Source organism: Triturus cristatus, chromosome 7, assembly GCF_964204655.1.
Source record: "Triturus cristatus chromosome 7, aTriCri1.1, whole genome shotgun sequence".
In the NCBI taxonomy this organism is placed as follows: Eukaryota; Metazoa; Chordata; class Amphibia; order Caudata; family Salamandridae; genus Triturus; species Triturus cristatus.
Genome location: NC_140590.1, coordinates 967,849,673 through 967,874,755, shown reverse-complemented (window position 1 = coordinate 967,874,755; position 25,083 = coordinate 967,849,673). Strand labels below are relative to the sequence as shown.

Sequence of the window (25,083 nt, the reverse complement as noted above, 5' to 3'; positions counted from 1 at the left end):
TTGCAGCAGTGTTTTACTCAAGCATACATCTGTGTAGCTCAAATTTTCTATAAAAATTTCAATACCCAATTATGTTCTATGTTAAAACAATTAAAAGCACAATTCCAAAATACTATAATCTCAATGTAATGACAGAATTGCACAAATGTGTTATTTTTGTAGTGGAGATGGTCCCATTGTTCTGAATGTTCTGTGCATGGTGTACAGTTGTGTGCACTGCCTTAACTGACTGACTGTGAGTAACTGGCATCATGGTTTTGGATTTTGACCGTAACCTCACACTAATCTACTGTGCGCACAGAGGCCTGTCCCTTACAAGAGGGAGGTCCTGTACCTGTCCTGTTACCTGGAGCGGTGCACCGAGCACACTTTCATTTTGCTGACAGTGAACTACTGTCCCGGTTATGGGTTTAAAATGTCAGTGGTGGCAGTGTACTGTATTTTGTGAATTAGTAGTTTTGACCAGACTTTTGTACTGCATCACTTGAGAGGCCTACGGATCCATCTCTATAAAGTTCTACTTTTATGTCCTAACCATCATAGTGCTAACAACCAAAATATATGTTGTGCGTCTTTGTGTATGTGACCTTGAATTATGTCTATGAGTGAGCCAAGTAATGGAGGGTCCAGGGAAGGCATGGCTTAGCAGTTCGGGCTGGACTGTTCCCATGAGGCACAGGGTCAGACTGATTTGCATATGGCCATGTCTGAACTGGGGTGGCAGAGTGGGCTAAAGAACGGTGATGGATCAAACCCAGATCTGTTGACTGGGTGTGAGTGTTTGATTGGTTCTGATGCTCCGTCCATCACCACCCCCTTTTGTACCGCAAGTAATGGAGGGTTGCGGGTTCCTTTTTTGATGCCTGTGACCTAATCCTATGCAAAACATGAGATGGAGGTTGTTTTCAGAGACAGTGGGGTGAGAAATGAGAGAAGGCGCCTTTAGAAATTCAATTAGGCCTTTTGATGAGTGAAGATCCTGATTAGTCTTCCTGTAGCGCTGCCAATAGGTGGATGGTGGGGGTTGAGTGTGGGACTGCAGTCTCTGTTCTTGAAGGCAAAAGGGACCTTTTAGGAGAAGCCATCCTTTTGTATTTACCTTGATCACTGTTCCATGTGCCTGAACACTATATTGCTGTGAGGAGCATTACTCTATTCAAATACTGTGTTTGGAGAGGAAGCTGGAACGGACACTTGAAAGGATTGCACCCCCTCCTCAAACCGGTTCACAAATTGCAGAGAGTGAAGTCGCATCTCCTGCATGCTTGTACTGTCTAAATGTGGGAACCACTGCCCCTTTTGTTGTTCCAGTTTTAAGTTCCCTTTGACCAAGGAGCGGAGTGCTCTGCACAGTGCTCAGAGGACTGCTGTGCAATCAGGGCCGGTGTCTGTTTGACAACCATCTTCTCATAGGCGAGAGAACATCAACTGAGGTCTTGCCTTGCAGGTAGAGGTGTTCATTTGACCAGAAGCAGCTAGGCCGCGGTACTGCTGAGGTCTGCCAGGAGAAGGAAGACAGAGCAGAGCAATCTGGGAGCCCCAGAGATGGTGGGCACCAGTTTCACCGGTTGTGCAATTCCAGACTGAAATTGTTGATCTACTGCTGACTTTAACTCTTTACCAAGAAGTGCAATTGAGACTGACCTTGCCACTGTGCCAAGATTGCAACTCTGTCAAAGCTCATCACTATGTGAAGATGTGTGGCTGACCGCAACGCAGTGATCAAGAATTGCACCCGGGAAGGTCCTTCCTGCCATGATCAAGAGCTGGGCCCAAACCCGTCTATTATGGTGCTGTGACTCCTCTCCTCCTCTTTTTAGGCTGGGCCACCTGCAACGTACCATCACGTAACCAAGAAGTGGCCTAGAAGCAAAGAGACCACATATCCCTCGACCTCTGAGGCTCTTGCAACTCCAAGTATCTCTGTTCATGGTGGAGGATCTTGGATGGTGGTCCCCTTGTGTTCTCTTGCACCAGCCTGCCTAGATTGACTGAGTATGCTCCTGCAAACAGCACATCTCCTCCGTGAAACAGGAGGGAGTCAATATGTGGGTAGCTGGTTCCCTGCCAGCCATGATTTGAGCACAGGGGACTACAGGTGGTACAACTTTAAAGGGCACTGTGCTGCTTACTGTGTACAGGGTTCATCTGCAACTGAGTCTGGTTTCATGCTGCATAGATAATCTAACCCCTTGGACAACCTGCCTAGCTTCACCAGAGTAGGGACACCCAGGTAAAAGGAGGGAATGGCCAGCACTGTAAGGCACAGCAGCCTTAGATTCTGTTCCTTGATTTGTGTCCGTTAGTAGCTCATGTGTAGCATTCCATTTTAGGTATGTGTAATAAAATCATTATCTTTTTTAAAGAAAACACTGGTTTGCTTTTCTTTGCTGTGTGATTGTTTAGTTCTGAGTTAGCACACTACCTCCTTGAAAAGTCCATGATTGCTTACCGCTACTGAGAGTCAAGGGCTGAAGGAGTTGCAGTAGGCTCAGTCTGCAGAGCAATAGTAGGAGAGACCACTGGCCATTAGAGGCTAAGGAGCCAGTAGGTCCTGCTTGCCCTGTGGCTACCTAAACACGTCCTGAGAACCATGTTTTTGTTTCATTTGAGGTGAAACAAATAACCTGGCATTTACCCTCTACTCTGCTTTGAAGTTGAATGAATAAACCTTCTCATGCTTTGCATACTATATATTAGTTGCTATTTCTTTTCAGCTTAAACACAGAACCTCATTTTCATCACAGAAAGACAACACTTGTTAAGAAATAATGATTTAAAAGAATAAGTATAGTTAATCTTACTGCAGGCAGGGCAGACCAGGCCTCGTTACTTGGGGCGAAGATAGTAAAACTTCCTGGTCCTTCAATTTCAGGTCTTAGGTTTGCCCGATCTGAGTACAGTTGTGTAGTAGAAGCACCCACTGCTCCAAGGGTTTCATATATATTTGAAAGAGGTAGCGCTGCAAAAGATATGACACGATTGTGTTCAGTTTGAAACAAACAAAATACCCAGGGATACTGAAAGGTTTCAGGAGTAGAGGACCAAATTATGTGGTAAAGTTGACTAAATTATGTGGCAAATGAGGCAAGTAAACGTAAATTATGCAACACTTGGTGCCATTGTTATATTGTTCAGATGTTTGGGCCTTAGTAGAATCCAGGCTCGATGATGTAAGTGTCATCTGACTGCCTTTAGAATGAAAAAGAATTGCCAAAATTGAGGTTTCATATTATGTTGGAAAGGCAGCACATAAATAGTCATATTTGATTATACACATCATTTCGTCATACATTTTCAGTGTTTTCAAATACTTCAGACATTTATTTTGAATCATATAACATCCTTATGCTCAGCAAACAAATTAACTGTGATGTCACATCCGTAATTCCAGTAAATTTATGTAAATATGTTCAGTGGATTGCTTAAAACTTTAACTTAGGTCTTTGTTTAAATACTGAGGCAATGAACGTCATATAAAAAATGTATTTAAAATAAAATAGATCAAGGAAATACACTGAAAATCTGGAATTTAAGTGGGCAGTAAAAATTGTTAAATGTACCTTTTTCTCACCTGAACCTCAGCATATACACGTTAAAAGAAAAATTTTGCATTTGGCCATCCAATGACAGAACCTTGCAAAGGTTAAAAATAAATTATATTGAGGGATCTTTGCAATAATTTGTGAACATTGCATGAAGGGAGTCATGCTATTCCTGATGTAAAAGTAGGAATTGCCCTGGAACATGATGACTTTTGATTTGTACGTATGCCCTCAATGTTCCCTACAATGAGCCTTGGTCAGTATAAATGTTTTGCTAAGCTAGGACTTTTTCTCAGATGCAATAGCCTTTCGACCATCAAACAGGCTGGCTGACCTACTAGGTATAATGTTCTTTCAATATGTAAAAAGACTATGGGCCAGATTTACAGTTTGACAGACAGGGTACCCAAACACAAATGTAGCAGAGTAGCCTTTCAGCCAATCTGACAGTCTGCCTCCATATTTAGTGTAAGGAGTACCACCAATGTTCCAACTGAACCACTGTTTGCTCTGTCAATGAAAAGCTTCCTCCGAGGTCCTAAAGGAGTATGAGAGGTCAGAAGAAAGACCTTACACTGCCTGCCCTAATTATGGTGGGCAATGTGATGTCCTGTTTTTCTGTCTGTCACCACCAAGTAAAACCTGGGCCCCACCCAGGGATAAGTGTCCCTGTGTGTGGGGGTCATTAGTTATTTGCATTTCAATAACAAACTCCCAACTATGTGGGTTTGTTTTTGAAAAACAAAAACTTTGGTAAAGTTTGATCAATGGCATTCAAAATAGACTGCAGCTATTCACCAATAATTTGGTACATTAACAACAACCGCCATGTCAGCAGTTCCCATCAAGGTTCAGAGATCAATGCTGGGCCAGCAGTGATCTCTATATTTGATGAATGCACATAGATGAATACACAGTCTGCAACCTCCAGCCCAGTCAATTTTTCTAAGTATTAGATCTCAGTAAACACGCTGTAGGGATTGATTACCCTTTCCTCCATGACATAAGCAAAGATCACAACAACCGACAATCCTTTTCTCAGAGCAACAGCAAGTTGAATCCATTTAAAAGTTTTACCAACTTGTCCCCAGTTTTAATTCTATATCTTAATTTATTGCAATACTGGTCTCTTCCACAAAGGTCTGTTTGCTCACGGTACACTATGTCAAAGCTATGGTTTCACCTTATAGTAGGAAGTGGCCTGAAAGAAGAGAGAGTGCCTGTGCACCACACAAATACTTAAACCCTGGTAGTTGCCATGGAAAGGCAATGAACCAAGATAGTCAGAGGGGTTAGCGCTATGCCTAGGCCACTTTCCCCACTTTTAGAGATGACACTGTTTCCTCAATGTGTACATTTTATGCCCTGTCAACTTTCACGCTATACAGTTCTATTACATTAGGAGGATGTGGTCAAAGATTGTTTGGCCTTACATTTAGCCATTGCAAAAGGATGTAGCAGGAGAAGACAGAAAAGATGGTGGGAAGGGGGGTGGATTGACAATAAAATGCCGAACATAAGGATAAATTAAGCTAACTCCAAACACTTAAACTGTGCAATTATGGAATTGCCAATAATAAACAATGACATACGATAAACAAAGTGACAACGATTTTTAAGCACAGTTAAAATGAGTAATCAGTGGGGGGGGGGGCTGGCCAGAAGCAGACAAAGATGGCCACATAATAACATGACTTCTGCGGCCCACACCCGACATCCAGTACCATCTGCTACATAATCACTGAAAATGTGCAGCAGACTTACCAAGGATTTCTCGCTGCCTGGCGTGCTCCTAAACCTGGTCTCAACAAAGTGATTTGGTGGGGATGTGAGCCCATCAAGAACAGGGCCTGTGCCTGGAGTGAAGCTGGGTGGTGGCGGCTTCCCGGACTGTGGTAGGACATCGTGTGGGCGGCCCCATCAGATAAGGGGCAGAACAGCTAGATTTGCATAGCTAAATAAGCTGATGGACAACACCAGAATGGCCCCTGCGTGAAAAAGGCAATGACTGCTATGCATGGAATGTGATCCAAAGTGTGGACCTAATATGTAGAGGATCTGCATGGTGTATTTCCTGCTGGATAAAGGCGGCGCCACAGTCCGGTAGTGCTGAGGCGTGGTAGACGCTGCATCTGATCAAGGACCGTGGTGAGGAGTGTGCTGTGATGATGCGAGCCACCAGAAGCGACTCTCCCACACGTGGTGGGAGACCATCAGCAGAGCGGCTGTGAAGGAGACGGGGGCGCGCTCTATGTTGCGGGGGCCATGCTGCGGTAGGGGTGGCCCCTGGAGTGGAGTGGGGCCTGCTGTTGCGGGGCGACTGTCTGGGGACTGAGGAGTGACCCCAGTGAGTCCCGCCTATGCATGTCTGCACTCCCGGTCTAAACGACAACTACACTCTAAGATGGCGGTGCAGCCTGGACGCATGAGAAATGGGCAATGTAGCCGCTGACTCCCGGCTGTGCAGACCACAACGGAAGGAGAGAGAGACTGGGAACCTCAGCCCAACAACGATACTGGTAAGGCCGTGTTGGAGTTCGGCAGGCTGCGCCGACCCTTAATTTATTTGAACACCTAAATAGCGGTAAAGCACAGTGCTATACGCCACATAGCCTACTACAGCCCTCAGAACCCAGGTGAATTGAGACCTAATGGGAAAACACATGGCTAATGCCCAGAAAGAGACTCTTGACTGGAGGGAATGATCCGAGCCTGGGGAAAGCCGACAGGCCAGAAGGGGTGCTTCCCCCTCAGAGCAGGCGGCGGGGAGTACCCAGCTGGTTTCGTGATTCGCCCATATTCCACAGACAGCCCCATCGAAATTGGGCCATTACAGGTGGTAAAAGTGGATGCACCTCGCATCAGACTAAACTGGATAGGTTTGCATGACAAAAGGGCACGAAGATGCAGGAGAACTCAATGAACACATCTCAACCACAAGCGCAGGCATCTGCAGAGCGTGCTTATCTCACCCTGCATGACATTATGGCAGCTATCAATAATGTACATACCTCTCTTGAGAAACGACTGGACTCCATTATTATGGTGCAATCTGCGCAAAATGGACACCAGGGCCAAAGAAGTGGAAGATACAACACACTCCTTGTCAACCGATGCAGCTCTCCTAAAACAACAAGTCAGCGATCTGCAAGCCAAGAGTGAACTATTGGAAACTCAGTTGGGCGACTATGAAGGCAGAGCATGATGGAATAATGTACACATCATGATTCATAGGCGTGCCGGAATACACAGAGGGACCCAGAGCAGATCTCTTTGTGGAAGATCCAGTCCTGAAACATCTGCAGCCACGAGGCCTCTTAAATTATTTCTCCAAAAATAGCCCACAGAGTACCTGGGGAAGGCCGAAACCCGGAGCCCCCCCCAGACGATACTAGTTTGGATCTTTAACTTCAGAGACTGAGATGTCATCTTCTAGACTGCCCATAGTGCACCACCTGAGGCTTACGAAAACAACACCATAACGTTCTTCCCTGACATTTCACTGAAAGTACAAAAACAAAGGCGCAGCTTCTTGTAAGTCAAGCGGGCCCTCAGGGAAAAGGGATTTCAATATGCCATGCTGTTTCCAGCCAAACTGAGAGTAGAAGCGGAAGGCACAACATGTTTTTTTACCAACCCTGAAGAGGCCTGGGAATGGCTGGATGGGTGGGTGGCGGAAAGTTGGAGATACTGTGCCTGCTGGACGACGCGCGAAGCACACTTGGAGGCGCCAGAAACAAATGACTCTCAGTCCTAGATACATGAACTCTGTGAAGGAAGAGACAAACAAAGCTCAAAATTGCCCCTGAGGCGGAATGGACAGGCAGCCACGAGAGAATGTTGGGCAGAGATGGCAGTGATCAACGGTCAGCCTAAAAGACAATAATGGCAGATTGATTAGCCATGAAAGCCTGAGATGTTTGGTTCACCATTTGAGATAACAGGGCGGAGGAATCAACGAGGGCAGAAGCTCAAAGAATGATCAGATAATAGCAAAGCTGCACCATGCTCCAATTGTGTGTGCTTACAGGGTAGAGGGGTGGAACCAGCAAAACTACGATCCCCTGAACTTCAAGGGGTAGAGTGGCAGGCACTCTGCAATGTTGGGGAGGCGGGCATAGTTTTATATGATACATTTGTTCGCAGGGCATTTCCATGAGACGGTAAAGCCTAATTAGGGTACATGTGAGGCAAACGTTTCTTTACACTTTACTGCATTATATTATTGATGAATTTTTTGCAATTGTACCAACATCTAACAGATATCCTATATGACAAATATTATGCCATAGCCCATGTTGAACTTATTCATTCAAATGGTCTACAGGGCTGAGGCCAGACATATGCTGCTCTCTTCAGATGGCAGCAGCTAGGCACAAGAGTAGTACACCCAGAAAGTGGGATTTAGCATTCTACTATTTCTTCCTGGGAAGATGTGTTCATGGTGAGATATCATACAGCTCTTGCGGATAGACATATCTGCAGGGTCAAAGACTATACATGAAAGGAAACCCTGCTGCAATTGACAGGAGAATGAACAACATATAATAAGTGTAGGCAATAGTGCTGAGAATCAAAATGCAAGCCCTGAGTGGCTGCCTACAGAAATGCCAGATACTATTTTAAAATGGACGGTCACTGCAAGGAGGTTTCTTCTACAAGCAAGTACATCAAATAAAACCTTATTATGTAGAACACTTCAGTGCCTGACACTTTCACTCTATAGCACCTAACTTAAGGAATCTGAGGCAAGGTTATACAATTCAGAGTCAGCATTCAGAAAATGTTTCCTCAAAGATGTAAAATGGAGAAGGATTCAAAAGAATATAATCATAAGCAATAAAAATACTCCTTTGTATTTACAGGGATGTGAGTAAACATAAGGGGTACATGTATCCTGCAAAAGCACAATAATCTTGTGCTGCTTCAGGCTCTAGTACATGCACTGCCAGAAGACTTGGACATATCTTGAAATGAGGAGGAGAGGGATTGTGGTCTATTCCCCTCCTTCAGTGACTTCTCAGTGATCCTTTTCATCTCCCACATTCTCAAAATCATTTTGGACTTTTTGCATGATGATAAAGACGAGGAGGAGTATACAGTGCAGAGTCAAACGATATGAGGAAGCCCATTTACAGTGCAGTGCTGCCAGAAATGTATGGAATAATTTGTGATGTATAGAGACGGGTAATCAACCCAGTAAGTAGGGTGTGCACCTTTTCCAGAAACCTCATCTTTCTTAAATTTCATGCATCTGGTAAATTCAGCAGTTAAAGACATGTTTCTATGGGAAGGAAAAGGCCCAGAGATAGTTGCATGCCATGCTTCATGGCCAGACAGTCTCTTCTTACTAAGGGGGATCGAAATGCACTCAGTTCCAGAAGTTACATTATTGGCCGAAAAGTTTGGCTGGTCCTGCTGCATAGTTGTCTAATTTATTATCAGTGCAGATGAGGTAGTGTCTCGCCTTACCCAGGCTGGCACCTGTGTAGCCAATTTATCCCAGTCATTGGTCAAAAATTGTCAGGCACCTTCAGTGACAGAATTAGACAGAATTACTGGCAAACAAGAAAGATCAGGGTAGGTTCCTTTCTGATGGAGAGATTCATGGGTTGAGGGCCTCAGAGATGGCCTCTCGAACTGTGGTGGCTATTCACAGAAATAACCACCTGAACCAAATGAAAGTTGATGCAAATCAGAAGGCCTGTCCAGGATGGTATTTGAAGAGGATGAAGTTGTATATTGAACATCAGGGTATTAAGTACTTAAAATGTGCGAGTTCCATGTGCCTGGAAAGCACTTCAATGGAGAAGACAAAACGAAATATTTCTTAACAAAAACAACAATCTCAGTGACATGGTTCTTTGCCTAATAAAAGAAATTTGAAGTATAGACATCTAAAGGAGGCTTATCTCAATGCCCTACAGATATCAACAGACTCAGGCCATTTAATCATTTCAATGGTCTGTAGTTTTTATTTACTTATCATTTTACCTTTTTTTTGGCATTTAAATCATTTGTCTTTTGTGTCAGAATAAGGGATAGATCTCATACTTCCCATAATAAACATACAATTAAATCATATTTTTACAAAATAAAACGTAACAAACAATACATTACATACAATACATTTGTGTGGAATGGATTACATTCATTATTGAACCAGTCATCATTCTGAATAAGCAGCAACCATTATCCTGATTTGTTTATCAAATAGTCATTTTTTAAATAAGGTTGCTAACCACTGGGAACACTATTTAAGCTTTTCTGGACAGTAATTTATGAGAAGCTCTTCCCTACGAGAAACTACAAATCAATTAAGTGTTTTCCCTGGTGGTGAATATTGCCGACGCATTTCGAGCCCCGGTACAATTCGTGGGGTTCTCTTATACTGAGTACAATCTGTTATGGCTTTGCGTTTCCCTTTGCCACCTGTGTCTCTAGTCATGCAAGTTATTGTCCTTATTATTGAGTTCTCCGTTTCTAATCACTCAAATTGCTGTCTACTTTGAAACGATCCCTCGTAGACATCAATCTAGATGGTCTATTATTACAATTCCAAGGGAATTATTTGTCATACTGTTGGTGTTTTCCACAAACTCTTTCCTGACTTGCTTCGTTTGTTGCATCCAAACGGCTGGATCCAAATAATTCCCTAGGAATTGTAACAACAAACCATCTAGATTGATGTCTACGAGGGATCATTTCCACCAGGGGAAACAATAATTGATTTGTACTTTCTAGAAGGGAAGAGCTTCTCATAAATTACTGTCCGGACAACCTTAAATAGTGTTCCCAGTGGTTAGCAATCTTACTTTAAAAAATGACTATCTGATAAACAAATCGGGATAATGGTTGCTGGTAATTCGGAATGATGACTGGTTCATTAATGAATGTAATCCATTCCACACAAATGTATTGAATGTAATGTATTGTTTGTTACGTTTTAATTTGTAAAAATGTGATTTAAATGTATGTTTATTATGGGAAGTATGAGGTCTATCCCTTATTCTGACACAAAAGACAAATGATTGAATGGCCGGACTTAGTTTAAGTAAAAAGCAGCAGTTTAAATGATGGCTAGGTAATTTGCTGCTCTGATTTTGATAGGCCCTACCTAGTCGTCAGTAATAGGAGCCAACCCCTTTCAGTAACGCAACAGATATCAACAGCATGCCTTCACAATTGTATTAACTTTTGCAACAGACCTAGATCAGGATGGGCTAATGGGGGATGTTGTGAAAACACAGAAATCGGAAACATACCAACTTCACAAACGTGAGTAAACTGGTTTATCAGATTTTTACAATAGGAGCAAGAACGGCAAGAGAGACAGAGGATACGCCCATTCCCTTCTAGGCGAACCAACTACAAGAGGACCGGGAATAGGATGAATTTGCTGGATTTGTTTGGTTTGTAATTGTGTTGTGGCACCTTGAAACTAAAGGTCTTGCATAGGGAATGCATTAAGTGCTGGCCCAAAGCTATTGGTTTTAAGGTATAAAAATTGTTATGTGATACCTTTGGGTAATTTTGTGATTTTCATGACACATTTTAGACACAATACATATCAACTCACTCATTAAAGTGGCAAAAACATACAATCTTACGAAAAATCAGAATCTAAATATTTACCAGCTGGGCATCCTTTTTGACCAGGCACCTTTTCATATCCAGGGCAACATTCATAGCTGATAACTCTGTAAAGAAGAACAATTAAAATTTTGTAAATGCATTATCTACATTGAAACACTCGATACACATTTGTTATATTATTCAGCTACATTTTATTTATTGATATTATTTTACTAAATATGTTTATCATCTGAAAGACATGTAAACACATTTCCGCACCAATGATAGAGAAATATTATCTCACAATCTACTTTTTCAGAAACAGAATTATATATATGATCATGGTTTATAAAAGGTATGGCACAAACTTGTAACTGAGCCTTCCTTGCACACTTCCACCTGCCCAATGAAAAAGGGAGACATGGCCCTACACTGCACCCCCTTCTCCTAAATCTTACAGTCTGCCAGGTTGTTTTTGAGCCCTTTTCCACTGCTAATATGCCAACAGCCACTAATGAACACTGCGGGTGGCAGAGGGGGGGATTGAGGGGGATTAGAAAGAGCTGGAATCTTGAATAGAAAACAGAAGGACTTGTCTCACCCACGGGCACCACACTGTCCTCTTTTCGGAAGCCCTATTGGTGATACCAAGGCTCTCCTTAGATATCACTCCCATCTTCATGAAAAACTAACATCACTGAATGAGCAGGGTGGGTTCACAACTTCTAAGAGGGACGTCACAAATTGAGTTTCTAAATCATCACTTATGCATTCTCTTACGATATATATATATATATATATTCACTGAAAAAACCATAGGTTTCACACACGTTATAGTTACGAATTAGCATTTAAAAAACCTTGCAAATTCACTTAAAAACCATAGGTTTCACACATGTTATAGTTAGCTGGACATTTCACTCGTAAAAAACCAATGAAATTCCCCCGTTATAGTTAGTGCAGGCAACTATAACTCACGCGACCGCAATCCTCTGCTGATGACGTCAGATATTACATCACTGTATTTAGACACTTATTTACCCATGTCTTCTTCCATTAATCTTTAGCTATACATATATTACAAATATTTATTTTTCATAAAGACACATATGTCATCAGTGATGTAATATCTGACGTCATCAGCAGAGGATTGCGGTCGCGTGAGTTATAGTTGCCTGCACTAACTATAACGGGGGAATTTCATTGGTTTTTTACGAGTGAAATGTCCAGCTAACTATAACATGTGTGAAACCTATGGTTTTTTAAGTGAATTTGCAAGGTTTTTTAAATGCTAATTCGTAACTATAACGTGTGTGAAACCTATGGTTTTTTCAGTGAATTTGTACGTTTTTTTAAATGCTAAGTTATGTATTTATTAATTTATTTATTTTTCAGGTTTTTCACGGTGCGCGCACCGTGCGCTTCACGCACCGTGCGCACGCAGTGGGCGCTCGAAGCGCTTCACGCACCGAGCACCCACGGTTCGCCGTGCGCGCACCGTGTGCGCACCTCGAGATTTTTAAAAAAAATAAAAATTGGTTTTTTCGCCCTTGGGGGTCCTTCTGTGACCCACTGACCAAGGCTAGGGGGTCAGGAACTGTCCACTCTGCCCCCTTTTCACGTTCTCCACCTTTTTTTTTCACCCCCTCAGACTGCGAGAGACAAAATGGCGGCCGACACCTCCTGGTTTCGACCGATTCGAATATTTACCGACATCTAACAACCAATCAGAATTGCGCTCACGCACGGCAGGGTGCGCGCAAAGTGCGCGCACGGTGCGCGCGTATAGATATTGATATGCTTTTAAATGCTATTTTCTCAGGAAATACTGAACAGATTTACACCAGACCTGCAAAAGGCACTTTCTTGACCTTATGGCTACCTCTCTGCCAAATTTCACGTAATTCTGTTCAGCCGTTCGGGCTGTAGCTGCGACTAAAGGTCCTATGGAAAAATGCATGGGGAAAACGCGTTTTGGGACCCCCCCTTTTTCTCGGCCCCCGCTTGACGAATCACCCCGAGACTTTCAGGGTAGGAGCTGAACGGAGCGCCCCATTAGTTTTGAAAATTTCGCGAGGATTCGTCAACCGGCGCCAAAGTTATTCAAAATAGAATTTTGAGATTTCCTATGGAAACTAGGTTGTAACTATAACTATCTACTGGCGACCGCCAGTAGATAACATATATATATATATATATATATATATATATATATGACAAACCACATCCTCAGAAATTACCGGGACACTTGTACCGCGGTGCCATCTCAGGGTCCAAGGCTCCCTGTATTCAATAATGTTCCACAATGCGCCAAAGCATTAGATGCACTCCTTCCCAAAGAAAGTCCAAACACGATCACAGGGCTTGAAAGTGGTTTATTCGGCAAAAACCAAGCCACACATACCCAACGCGTTTCGGCGTGAACGCCTTGATCAAGGCGGTCACGCCGAAACGCGTTGGGTATGTGTGGCTTGGTTTTTGCCGAATAAACCACTTTCAAGCCCTGTGATCGTGTTTGGACTTTCTTTGGGAAGGAGTGCATCTAATGCTTTGGCGCATTGTGGAACATTATATATATATATATATATATATATATATATATATATATATATATATATATATATATATATACTAATATCTTTTATCATACCATGCTCTTTGTCCAGAATGCAAAACAACACATTCTATTTTTGTATTACTGTACATTTAGAAAACAGTAACTATTCCTAAGGCAAGGGGTTGAGTTCATATGTATGTCAAAGTCTTAACTTCTAACTAAGTTATGTTGAAAGCGCACATGTCAAATACTGGAGTATAAGTACAGGTTAAAATTATATTAACTGATTTAATTATAAATGCCGAGCAAAAAAATATAATCTGAAAGACAAAAGAGAGCATTTGAAAGATATACAGATTTATTTCTTGCAGAAAAAATATTCAATTAGCAGTAGTTTACAGTACATTTAAAAGGAACTTCGAAAAGTATGAAATAGTCAAATAGATATTTTAAAATAAGACTTCTGTTCTAACACATGATACCCATACCATACTGATGCATATGTATTTCTTAATCATTTAAAGCCCACACACAGTCATGTACTAATTTAGTTTTCTTACAAAAATATATTGCTTGATACAATAAAACTACCTTTGTAAGACATTTGAGATCTGAATGATACAAACCGAATGTGGCGTATCATTTTTCCATTTCACAGGAGGAGGGCAAGCCACCCAAGAAGAGACTAACACATAGGTTTTCATTCTCCAACAACCCGATCGGTCTGTGTAATGGTCTTGGTGACTGATACAAATGCTTGATAATGATAAATTACGGCTGAATATTTGCTGACTTGGCAGAGATCAGTTCTGCTTCTGTGCCTATGCACTGCCTATGTTTAGTGTCATTGCTGAGTCAGATGTGATCATGAGAAATGACACTGGTTTTATGTCAGAATATCATTAGCAAAAATATCATCTGACAGAAAAATCTTATCCTGAACTTCTTTTACAAAAATATCACCCCATCAGGAAAGATTTTTATTGTAAACTACAACTGAGCGACAGTTTTAGAACCACGGATTGACAGGTACCATGACTGTCACAGCACCAAGGTGAGTGTGATGTTCATGTGATGTTCATCACTAGAGTGTTCCACATGTTGAGACGGGAGGACTAACTATAAAGAAGCAATAGCTCATCGCCAGGCCGCCCGTTGATCTTTCATCCTGTGCACATAGATGGGAGAGGATCTTGTTTCCCATTAATATTGTCATAAATGAGGAAATATGCAAGTTATTGAACATGTATTACTTTTAAAATGTATAATGCAAGAGATGATCCATGAAAAACAAAAATCACATAAACGCGTCGTAAACAGATACCAAAAAGATGACGCAACTGCTCTTCCCTTATGGTTAAAAATAAGAAGGTTGTGATAAATTATTGGCAATCGCCATCACTCAAAGTCTACTTCGTCCTTGTCACAACTCCTGCATCGCCTTCTTCTTGAGCTCAAACAGGTCCCCACGACAGGAGGACCTTGGTAGGACTCAGGATGTAAGGATGATACATTTGCCTTTTACGGAGAATGAAAGCCTGGAACCCTTCTCTGAGGTAGGGTCAGAGGAGGAAAGAAGGACAATTAAAGACCATTTTCTGTCTCCTTGACAGACGAGGAAGTAATGACGTTGTGACAGTTCTACTATTCACCTTATTGTGAGGTCGCATATTGAAATGTTGCCAGCAGACCACTTTATGATAGGACATGTTCCTGGGCATGGGAGAGTGAGGGTAACATGTACACAATATGGTACAGAGCAACCTTATCATCATGTCCAGGATCAGGACCAAATTATTGATAAACTTTACCAGGATTGTTAATAGCAGAGTTCGTTGTGAACACGCTACACGTCTGCTTGTCAGGGAAAAACAGATAACACCAGTAGATAATGGATAAACATGAAGACGGCAATGCTCCCATCATCTTGACTTGAAATTTGATAAATGATAGTGATAACCAAGTCATTTTGTTGAAACTTCAAGTGATGGCAAATGGTCGAAAATCATTCTACTACTGCTATCAGAAGTTCACGGTAATGATTGAGAATGACTGTTTAGCTGATATTTTATATTAGCTATCTTGACCATCTAGCAAGAGTTTACTTTTTCGTTTTGTTTATTTGTAAAAACAAGAATTTTATATTGCCTTATATCTCACTTTAGCCATTTCTGGATGTTTTATATAAAAAGTATTAATAATATTTACATTAATGGTGCTCAACCTACTGACTTCACAAAGACGGAAAGCTGAATAGGCTTTGCAGGGTTTTAACTGAGGAAGGCAAAACGATTGGGGGAAGACACCCTAAGGCTGAAAGGTCTAACAACTAGTTTCACCACAGGGACCACATATCATTGAGCTAACATGAACTTTCTATGTGGGGTGTGTGACACAGGGGGGTGGTTCTTGTTTAGTTACTTTTCAGTGGAGGGCACCCCAGTGTCTTCTTGTCCCTCTATTGCTTCTCTTTTTTCCTTTTGTTTATGACATGGAATGTACCAGGAAAAAAGTTTTATTGGAATTCAACCATCTTATTATAACAACAATCATATAATGGTCATACAATAGTGCAAAAGGAACAATGCTTGCTCCCTCTGTTGAACATGCCTGACATCTGATGTGGAGAATTGGGGATTCAGGTTATCTTGCTCCCTATAGAACTTTTTCTTTCTTTCCAATATGCTATTTGTGAGAATTGAGCACCTGATCCCTCAAAGAGAGTGTGAATGATTTCCCAGACTTCGACTTTATAGTTTCATCGTGAACTGGATAGATTCTGCTGTACCTTTCCTCATAAGACTTCTGGTCAGGATGCAGCACTTCACTCCGAGGTTTTCTTTAGTTTGCCCCCTCTTGGAGGCAAAAGATATTATTAAACTGGATGATTTACTGTATCTTCTATGCTTCATTGTCTGTGCAGGTTTTATATTAGCAAAGCTGTGAGATCTACACCATCTTTTAACAATGACTAACTATCTTCTAGTAGGCTTCACAGTGATTCTAGCTGATCTCAAAATGCTGGTCTCAAAAACCCATTTTGTATCTGTGCAGAGAAACCAAAACCAAGTCTCTGTGTCTGTCCTCTATACATCTTTCCGATGAGTGGACAGCTATTTTCAGCAATAGATATATGCCCGTGCTTCCCCTGGCTTGGAGACCATGTGTGGTAGTCTACCTCCAAGACCGCTGACCTCTTATGCTCTGCAATATAAGAAGGAAGTCAAGAATTACCTTGCTAATCCCAAAGGCACTGCTGTATCTTATTCATGCGCTCAGTCAGTATTCTTTGCATATGTGTAGGGAAACCACGAGTAATCACGTATACCAGTGTCACACACTTGAATTCATTTTTTGTGCAGAGTTATGTAGCCTTAAAACATTTGCCTGTCTATCAGGGTTTTGAGTCATCATCCTTATGCTCTACCTGAACTTGAAACTCCCCAGGTGCATTATTTGACCCTATTTGCCTTGGATGGAAGCAAAGGAGACTGAGATGGCTGTAAAATAGAAATGGGAGTTGTAAGGATTTGATTGTCGCCCATGTCTCCAGTTGGGTGGGAAAATCTTGGCCATTCCTATTTACATCACTAGAGCTAATGACACAAAAATGGATTAACCTTTAGGTTCTTGTCTCAGACAATGAATCCAACTGAACATTAAGGACAGAGTTAAGCAAGCGGGATGTGAGGTATCTGCGTAAGCAACACCTATGCAGGTGTTCTTCCAAAACTTGATTACAATACGTTTTAACCCCCAAAAATCTTAGCATACGCTTTCATCTTTTCCTTGCACACAGATGACCACAATTACATGGTCATGCTTCCACCCCACTACAAGCAAGCTAACAGTTTATCCTTGTGAACAGAGAAAAGTAGAGGCCCTGACTTGATTTGCACTGGTATGTCTGTGCCTGTACTCAATTGAAGCAACGACACCCAACAACACCTTTATTGTTCTCCCAGCAGCAGGGTTGGTAATCGATGCATGATTTATTTGCCTTTGCACAGCCCTATTCAAAGCCAGGTCTTTTCATCAGGAATCTCGCAAGCTGAATGGAAAAGTGAGGAGTCAGACTGAGAACAGAAAGATCCATGTATAGTAAGCAGTGTTTGAGAGCAGTCTAAAAACACCTGCACCTTACTTACAAGGACACTAAAAGCCACCCTGCGTGACTTTACCTGTCCTTGTAAATATGGCCCCTTTACATGTAGCACTTTGCGTGAAAGGGGCGTTCCATGGGTGTTGCTGTGGGTGTTCCCACGCAACACCCATGGAACCGGACACATTTCCAGATTTACGAAAAATCGTAAACCTGGAAAAGTGTCTTATTATTACGCCTCGCCAGAGGATGCGTAGGGAGGCAAAACAAGGAGAAATGTATTGATTTCTCCTCGTATTTTTCCTTTTTCTATGCGTGCTGCATTCTGCAGCACACATAGAGCGACAAAATCACCTCTTATGATTGTTTATGTGCAGGAAGGTGTCCCCTTCCTCCACATAAACAATCATTAAAAGAAAAATGACAATGTATAAGTTCTTTGTGTGCTAATGCAGAACACATAGAAGTTGAAAAACACAATTTCAAATTGTTTATGTGCAGTAAGGGACACCTACCTGCACATAAACAATCATCCCCATGACACAGGCATCCTTGCACCATGGTGCAAGGGTGCCTGCGTCGGCGCATGACAGCTAATTGTGGACCAGTGCAGGGGAGAGCAAAGGGATCCATCATATCCTTGTAGATATGACGCATACCTGGGCTTTGAAAGTGCCGCACGTGGCGCGGCCAACGGGCTTGCAGAGCAGCGCTGCTGCACTTTCTTGTAAATGAGGCCCTTTGTATATATCATGCCGGTGACAGCCTCGGCCAGTGCAGGTAAGAGAGGCGGGCGGTGGGGAGGATTTTGGGGAAAATAAATAATTTATTTAATTTTCCCTCATCATCACCCATTGAAATCTCCCCCACCTAGCCCCACCGCTCTTACCTGCACGGGATGGGGTTGGCAAGGGAGGATCCACAGAGCCAACAGATCTAATTGAGATATCTGATTGGCCGCCAGAAAGTGGCGGCAGCCATCTTAGGACTAATGAAACAGTCCTGAGTCCTACAAAGAAGGTAACAAAAAGTATAATGGGCAGGGTATGGATACCATGACCTCTTAGGCTTGGTGGTGGCGTTCCAGAAGGACCCCACCTGGGGCAAAAAGAGTTTTTTGCAGAGGATTTATGAGTTCACGGCAAAATGTTTTCAAAACTTTGTGCTCCTCTGCTACTCATAAAAAAAACCCAGGCTGCGCCAGGGCCCAGCGCAAAATATTTATTTAGGGGAGGGGGCATGTGGCAACCCCTCCCCGAGCCTTGTAAGGTGAGGACCCCATCCCCTGGGGCAGAATTCCATAAAAAAGAGGAGGGAAGCTGCATGGCACCAATCCCTAAGCCTTAAAAGTCACCGGGGACCCCATCTCATGGGGTCAAACTGGAGTTAAGAGGGAGTGAGCACCTCTTCCTAAGCCTCTTAAGTTTAAGGGGAACACATTCCTCACGGCAGGCTCACAGACTGTATCCTAATGAGCTCAGCCCGTGGCATAGAAGTTGCCCGTATCTGCTCAGGTAGGGAAACATATGTGAGCTGCAACATGGTGGGAGCATTTTTAAATCTTCCGCCGGTGATTTCAGTGACAATGTTATGTTTTAACTGCACAAAACAACTGAAATTAACCAGTTATAGTCACCTCAAGTAACTATATCTCGTGTCCTAAGGTAACTATAACTCTCACCCTAGCTCTGCACTCCTAAATACCCTACATATTACATCACTCATGACATCTTGTATGACATCAATGATAATATCACTGTAACACTTGCAATTAAGTTGTTGATGAGAAAACAGTGCATGTTGGCTGCACAAGTTATAGTTACCTTAGAGCATGAGTTATAGTTACTTAACTATAACAGGTGCATTTCAGTGATTTTGTTTAAAATGTAATGTTGTCAGTGAAATTCTCACCTAACTATAACATTATTTACAAACACATACAAAAACATTTCAATATTTTAAGCAGACTAGGAACTAAACATTACTAAGATCTTTGGAATGGGTAGAGGTCTTCACAGTGCCTAAACCACTCCAGTTCTCCTCAAAACACATTGGCCCATATTTACTAATATAGATCACAAGGCAGCACAGTAACTAAATCTGCTGTGCTGCCTTGGGTCAACGGTAGTGTTAAAAAAATGTGCTATATCTTTAAGTTATGGCACATTTTTCCCTCCCCCAGCTCTGGCGCACTTTTGACAGCTGTGTGCCAAGGGGCATATTCTTGTACCATAGTCTATGGGTGGGTGTTTTCTCAAATGGATAGGTTTTGTAATGAAGGGGACCCCCTTTATATGTTTGCTGTAAAATGCAGCACACATGCAAAGTTGGAAAAATAAGAAGAATTGTAAACTATTCACCTCATTTTGCCTACCTCAAAGAGGCATAAGACTTTGGTGCACATTGAATGTTAGTAGATAAAGATTTGTGTCAAAACCCATGGGAGGTTGTATGGGAATGCCCCGTACCATCCATGGAATGTCTCCATGACTCAAAGAAGCACATGCACATACCACATCTTTGTGTTAACTTACAGGAACATTCAAATTCAAATATTGATTTGCATTCAATAGTAAATCTCACTCCAAATCTTTCCGCAGGGTTTATGTCACTTTTGTAATGCAAACGGTAGTAAATCTAGGCCTATTTTAATATGCACTATCTCAGTTAGAATTGTATGCCCTTTATCTTCTGGTATCTTCCAGAATCCCCCATCTTCATATCTCATACCTCATCTCTTACCTCTGCCACACTCTCTTTGCACTCTCCTACACATCCCTCTTTGCATCTCCTTTCCCTCACTTTACCCTCATACATAAATGCACTAATCTGTAAGCACTGTCTTTTCTTTATCTTCTGCCCTTTGAATATTTCAACAGTTGTGTACTTTCCTCACACACTCTGGCATAGAATAGAATTTACAATTGGCCCATATAACCATTGCTCTGTGCACTCTGCAGGGAGGCCAAGGACCGGATGAGCATGTATTCAGAACCATCTTATGAACCACTTACTGGCAATGTGAGAAATTCTCTCTACTGTCGCCTGATTCCACAGCTCACAATCGTGGCCCTTTATAAACACTTAGCCACAAGCTTAATTATAAAGAGGCGGGTCGTTTCACAGTGTGAACAATGCATGAGTCATATGTGGCATGAAAAAAAACAGAAATGCCAATTCCTGATGAAATCAAATAGTGTTAGTTGACTAAAATTTGAAAAGTAAATGGGAACGCCATCACTGTTGCCAGGTTGAGAGGCCAGTGTCTGTTTTTGCTGTCTGCAGCTGTCATCTGGTACACAAGGGGTGGATGGGCAGGACAATTTCAGTTGGGGCACTGTGTCGCCACTAGCCAGACTTGCTCCCAAAAAACACCCCTTGTAATCCGGTCACAAATGTAACTGTTAAAGGCAGGAGGTATTTGCAAGCTGAAACAGGTTCGCAATTTACAAAAAACAGATGCAGGAAAGATCCCGGTGTTTTTAGGATCTTCACGCTGTTTCTCATTCGGAGCCTGAAAATATGGTAACTTTGTCAACCTGTTTACAAGGTAGAGGGTACAAAGCCCCAGAATCCTAAATATTAAATTGCATGGTGCCGAGGAAAACAACGGCAATTCAGTATGAATTATTTTTCAAAAAATGGGCTTGTATATTTAGATATTTAAAACATTTCTTCTATTATAGGCAACGGAATGCATTTGCCAATCTGTATATAAGTAGGCATTTGAAACTGGTATAAATAATGCATAACTTCAAAGTTTCAAACAAATGAAGCATTTGTTGATGGCGAACGAACGCTGATGGCATCTTACTCCAGCAGTACGAAGGATTGCTTCTGGTCATAAACATGTCACTTCTGGTTGGACGTTCGATGATTTCCCCAGAATCGAGGTTTGCTAGCTCAGAGGAAGACAGAGATGCCGCAGTGTCTGCTGCATGGAAAAATGCCTATTAAGCGAAAGGAAAATGTAAAGCATGTACACGGTGTCATTCATGGCATAATATTATTACCATGTTTGGATTTTTTTACGATAAAATAGAAAAAAAATCCAAATTATACTGAAATGCTGTCAGATGTTTCAAAGCATATAAGACGTTCCTTGCTGAAATGTTTCGCAGAGTTGTCTTCCTGTAATGAATGCAGCGGGAAGGTACATGTGTTGGGGGAAGACAAGATGCGGGTTCTAAGTTATAATTAAACTGCAGGTACATGATGAATGACATATCTGTCTTTAAGTGTGAAGAAAACAGTCTAAATATATCACAGGTCTTGCAATGATGTAACACTTACACTTGTAACAAAAAGTTAGGAGTAATTACCGTGGCTTCGGTGTGATCAGCTATTGCTAGATGCAAAGAAATTCAAAAATGTAACAGGCAAACGACCCCAAGACGAGATTCTTCCGGATTTTTATGGAGTATTATGAGTCCTGGACCATAACTTCTTTGACCACTACTGCCAGTAATGAAGCTAGTGCCAACACCTGGAGGTTGCTTGATGCGCGATGCTGTCCTCAGTCCCACCAGTAAAAAGGATCGAGCTATATTGCTTGTAATGCACTCCTCATCTGCAATCGGCTGAATGGAGTCTCCAATATGGAGACCGAGGGAGGAGAGTCCCTCGGACATACATCATCTGTGCGTGTGTACAAGGCGGTATTCTGGTTCTTCCACAACGCTCACAAAACGCTCTGGGTTATTATCATCAATGCTGTGGAATTTGACATGGTGCGGATCAGGGAGTTTTCCATATCAGTAGGAAGTGAAGAGATGGAAATTCCCACTCAGGGTCTGATTTAGATTATGGGGGGTGATCTGCTGGCCCTACAGGTCAGCGGAGTCTATGGCCCATGGTGGAGGACTGCCACACTTAGAAATCCCCAACAGACAAAGATCTCCTGTCTTTCAGTGAAGCCACCACTTCAGCGGCTTCATGGAAGGCAGTGAAGTTTTGCTCAATGAGGCCAATGTCTGATGTGCCCACTTGGCAAAGTATCCTTGGCACAAAGGACTGAAATCCTGAAATTCTGAGTTCTGAAATCCAGGGCTTATCCTGACTCTAAATAAAGTGCCAGGGTGCTTAGAGCAATGCTCTCGCTCAGCCAAACTCCAAAGGACCCCCCGCTTAGTGTATCTTGCTATGGAATTTCAATAAATCCGGTTTGTGCTATCTGCATGTATATATTCACTGTACCCAACAAATATAGATTACGGTTAAAACTTGACATCTTTAGATTTGAGGATTATTTTTTAAATGTTACATAAGCGTTTTTTATTTTTACCTTCCAGTGCATTCGCACCTTTTTTTTATAACTTTTATAGCACTTTTCAAAATTACTTTTAGCCATGGAGCACAGCAGCCATACTGCTCTACAACAGGGGTCTCCAGAATCATTCCTGGAGGACCAGAACCATATCAGATTTTAAGACAACTACATTTATCTAAATGGGGATTTCTAATAATCTGGCATGGATCCGACCCTCTAGGACCGACTTTGTAAAGCTGTGCTCGACAACATGGCTAAAAGACATTGGTAAAGCCAAAAGCTATCACATAGATGTAGCCTATTGGGTTTTCCAATGATTGTTAGTACTGAGACACACTTGTGCCTCTAAAGGGTCATAAAGCCTGGATCGCCTTGGAAAAAAGAAACAGAAGTATGCCAATCATAGGCCGACGAAGTGCATTTGAGAGTCTACCATGGCTGAGACAGAGCCTGTCATATGAGAGGGAAATCTGCCAATTGTATCTCAGGACGCATTCTCTGAAGGGGGGTAGAGCAGAAGAGGGTGCAGGGAGCTTGTGGTGGGTGCCGGTGCATATGTGGTCTTGTGGTGGATGTTGGGTGCTTGTGGTGGGTGCTGAGGGCTTGCAGTTGGAGCTGGATGCTTGAGTGAGCTTGTAAGTGCAGAGGGCATGTGGTGGGTGCTCCGGACAAGCGGTGGGTGCTAGGGGCTTGTGGTGGGTTCTGAGGGCTTGTGGCAGGTGGTGAGGAACCTGGTAAATGATGATATCCTAGATATTAGTTGAGAATTTGTAGTGTACCCTTCAGCTTTTAGGTGCATCTGAGTGTATAGTGTCTGTCTCCTCATGTTGTGCTGAAACGTGGAGTAGCTCTCTGTTCCAAACACAAAAGCAGCTGTGCTTGCATCACACTCAATGCACCAGTCACGATCAGCAGCACCCCCTCCTTATGCTGAGAGTACCGGCACCAATCAACCCCTCGCTTCAGTTTCTGCTCTGATTCCCCCATCCCAAGTCGCTCCTCATTTGTAAAGTGATATCCGCCTCAGAGCATGACTGACGCAAAAAACAAAAGAAAATGGTGCTGCGCCATCTAGAAGTGTCTCAAGAACAGAGCACTCATTGATCAAAAGGGCAAAAAACACAGAAAGCAAAAGCAGCAGCAACTGCTTTGCATAAATTGTTCTCATGTGGTATTTTTGGGACACAGCGCCTATCAAGAAACATAATGATGCATTCACTGAAATTGAGCAGAGGTCACAAAGATGGAAAAGCAGCCAAATCATCTTCCAGTATGGACAGTAGCTCTAGTCTACAAAATAAACGCATTTAGTTGCTGTATTTACTTACTTATCTAGATAATTGGGCATGCAACTAACAAGGCTGAAAGGAGTGTCAGGGTGCTTTATAGAGAAATAAGTGCATCTATAACATGGTGCCCATGAGTATGCAGCGGGAAATAAATTACAAATTATAATGCTGGGAGTAAACGAACAATAGGAGGGAGGGTGGTAGAGTAAAAAATAAATGCTAAGGTGCATCCCGCGCTGGCAGCGACTTAGGGCTTTTCTTTTTCTTATGGTGTATGGGGGGACACAGACAATGAGAGGGTGGGAGGGGCATCAGGAATGTGGAGTTGGAGAGGGAAGAAACATGGACAATGAGAGGTGGGATATTTTACTGGTATCAACAACACGACCAGCCAAAGGACACTAATTAGAATGAATCAATCTGTGCTTGGTCCATGCTCCACATAACTAAAAGAAAGTGACACCTGGCCTGTGCTGGCAAATTAGGAAGCAACAAAGAAGAGTGCCAAAGAAGCCAACAAAACAATAGGCGGGCTCCAACCACTTTACCATAAACAAAACCCTTACCAGCAACAGCCAATACCAGCTGTCAGACGAGACATAGAAACCTCTACTCCCTCTCCCATAATAAACTATTGGAGGAATTATTTTCAACGCGTTTTGACAGTGTTAGAAGAGAGCGTAGTATTTGCCTCACCCTAATTCAAATTTGGCCCCTTGCTGGAGAACGCCGAGTAAAGTACTCAG

General features: G+C 42.3%; 1 protein-coding gene across 1 annotated transcript in view; it reads right to left on the bottom strand.

Annotated features, from left to right (window-relative positions):
• Window positions 1–25,083, bottom strand: part of TGFBI (transforming growth factor beta induced) — a 234,077-nt gene that overhangs the window by 125,285 nt on the left and 83,709 nt on the right. The window contains exons 3-4 of the mRNA XM_085618009.1: window positions 11,181–11,245; window positions 2,805–2,962 (exon numbers count right to left, since the gene is read on the bottom strand). Of these exons, the coding sequence (XP_085474135.1) occupies window positions 2,805–2,962; window positions 11,181–11,245 (223 nt within the window). The remainder of the gene's footprint in view (window positions 1–2,804; window positions 2,963–11,180; window positions 11,246–25,083) is intronic.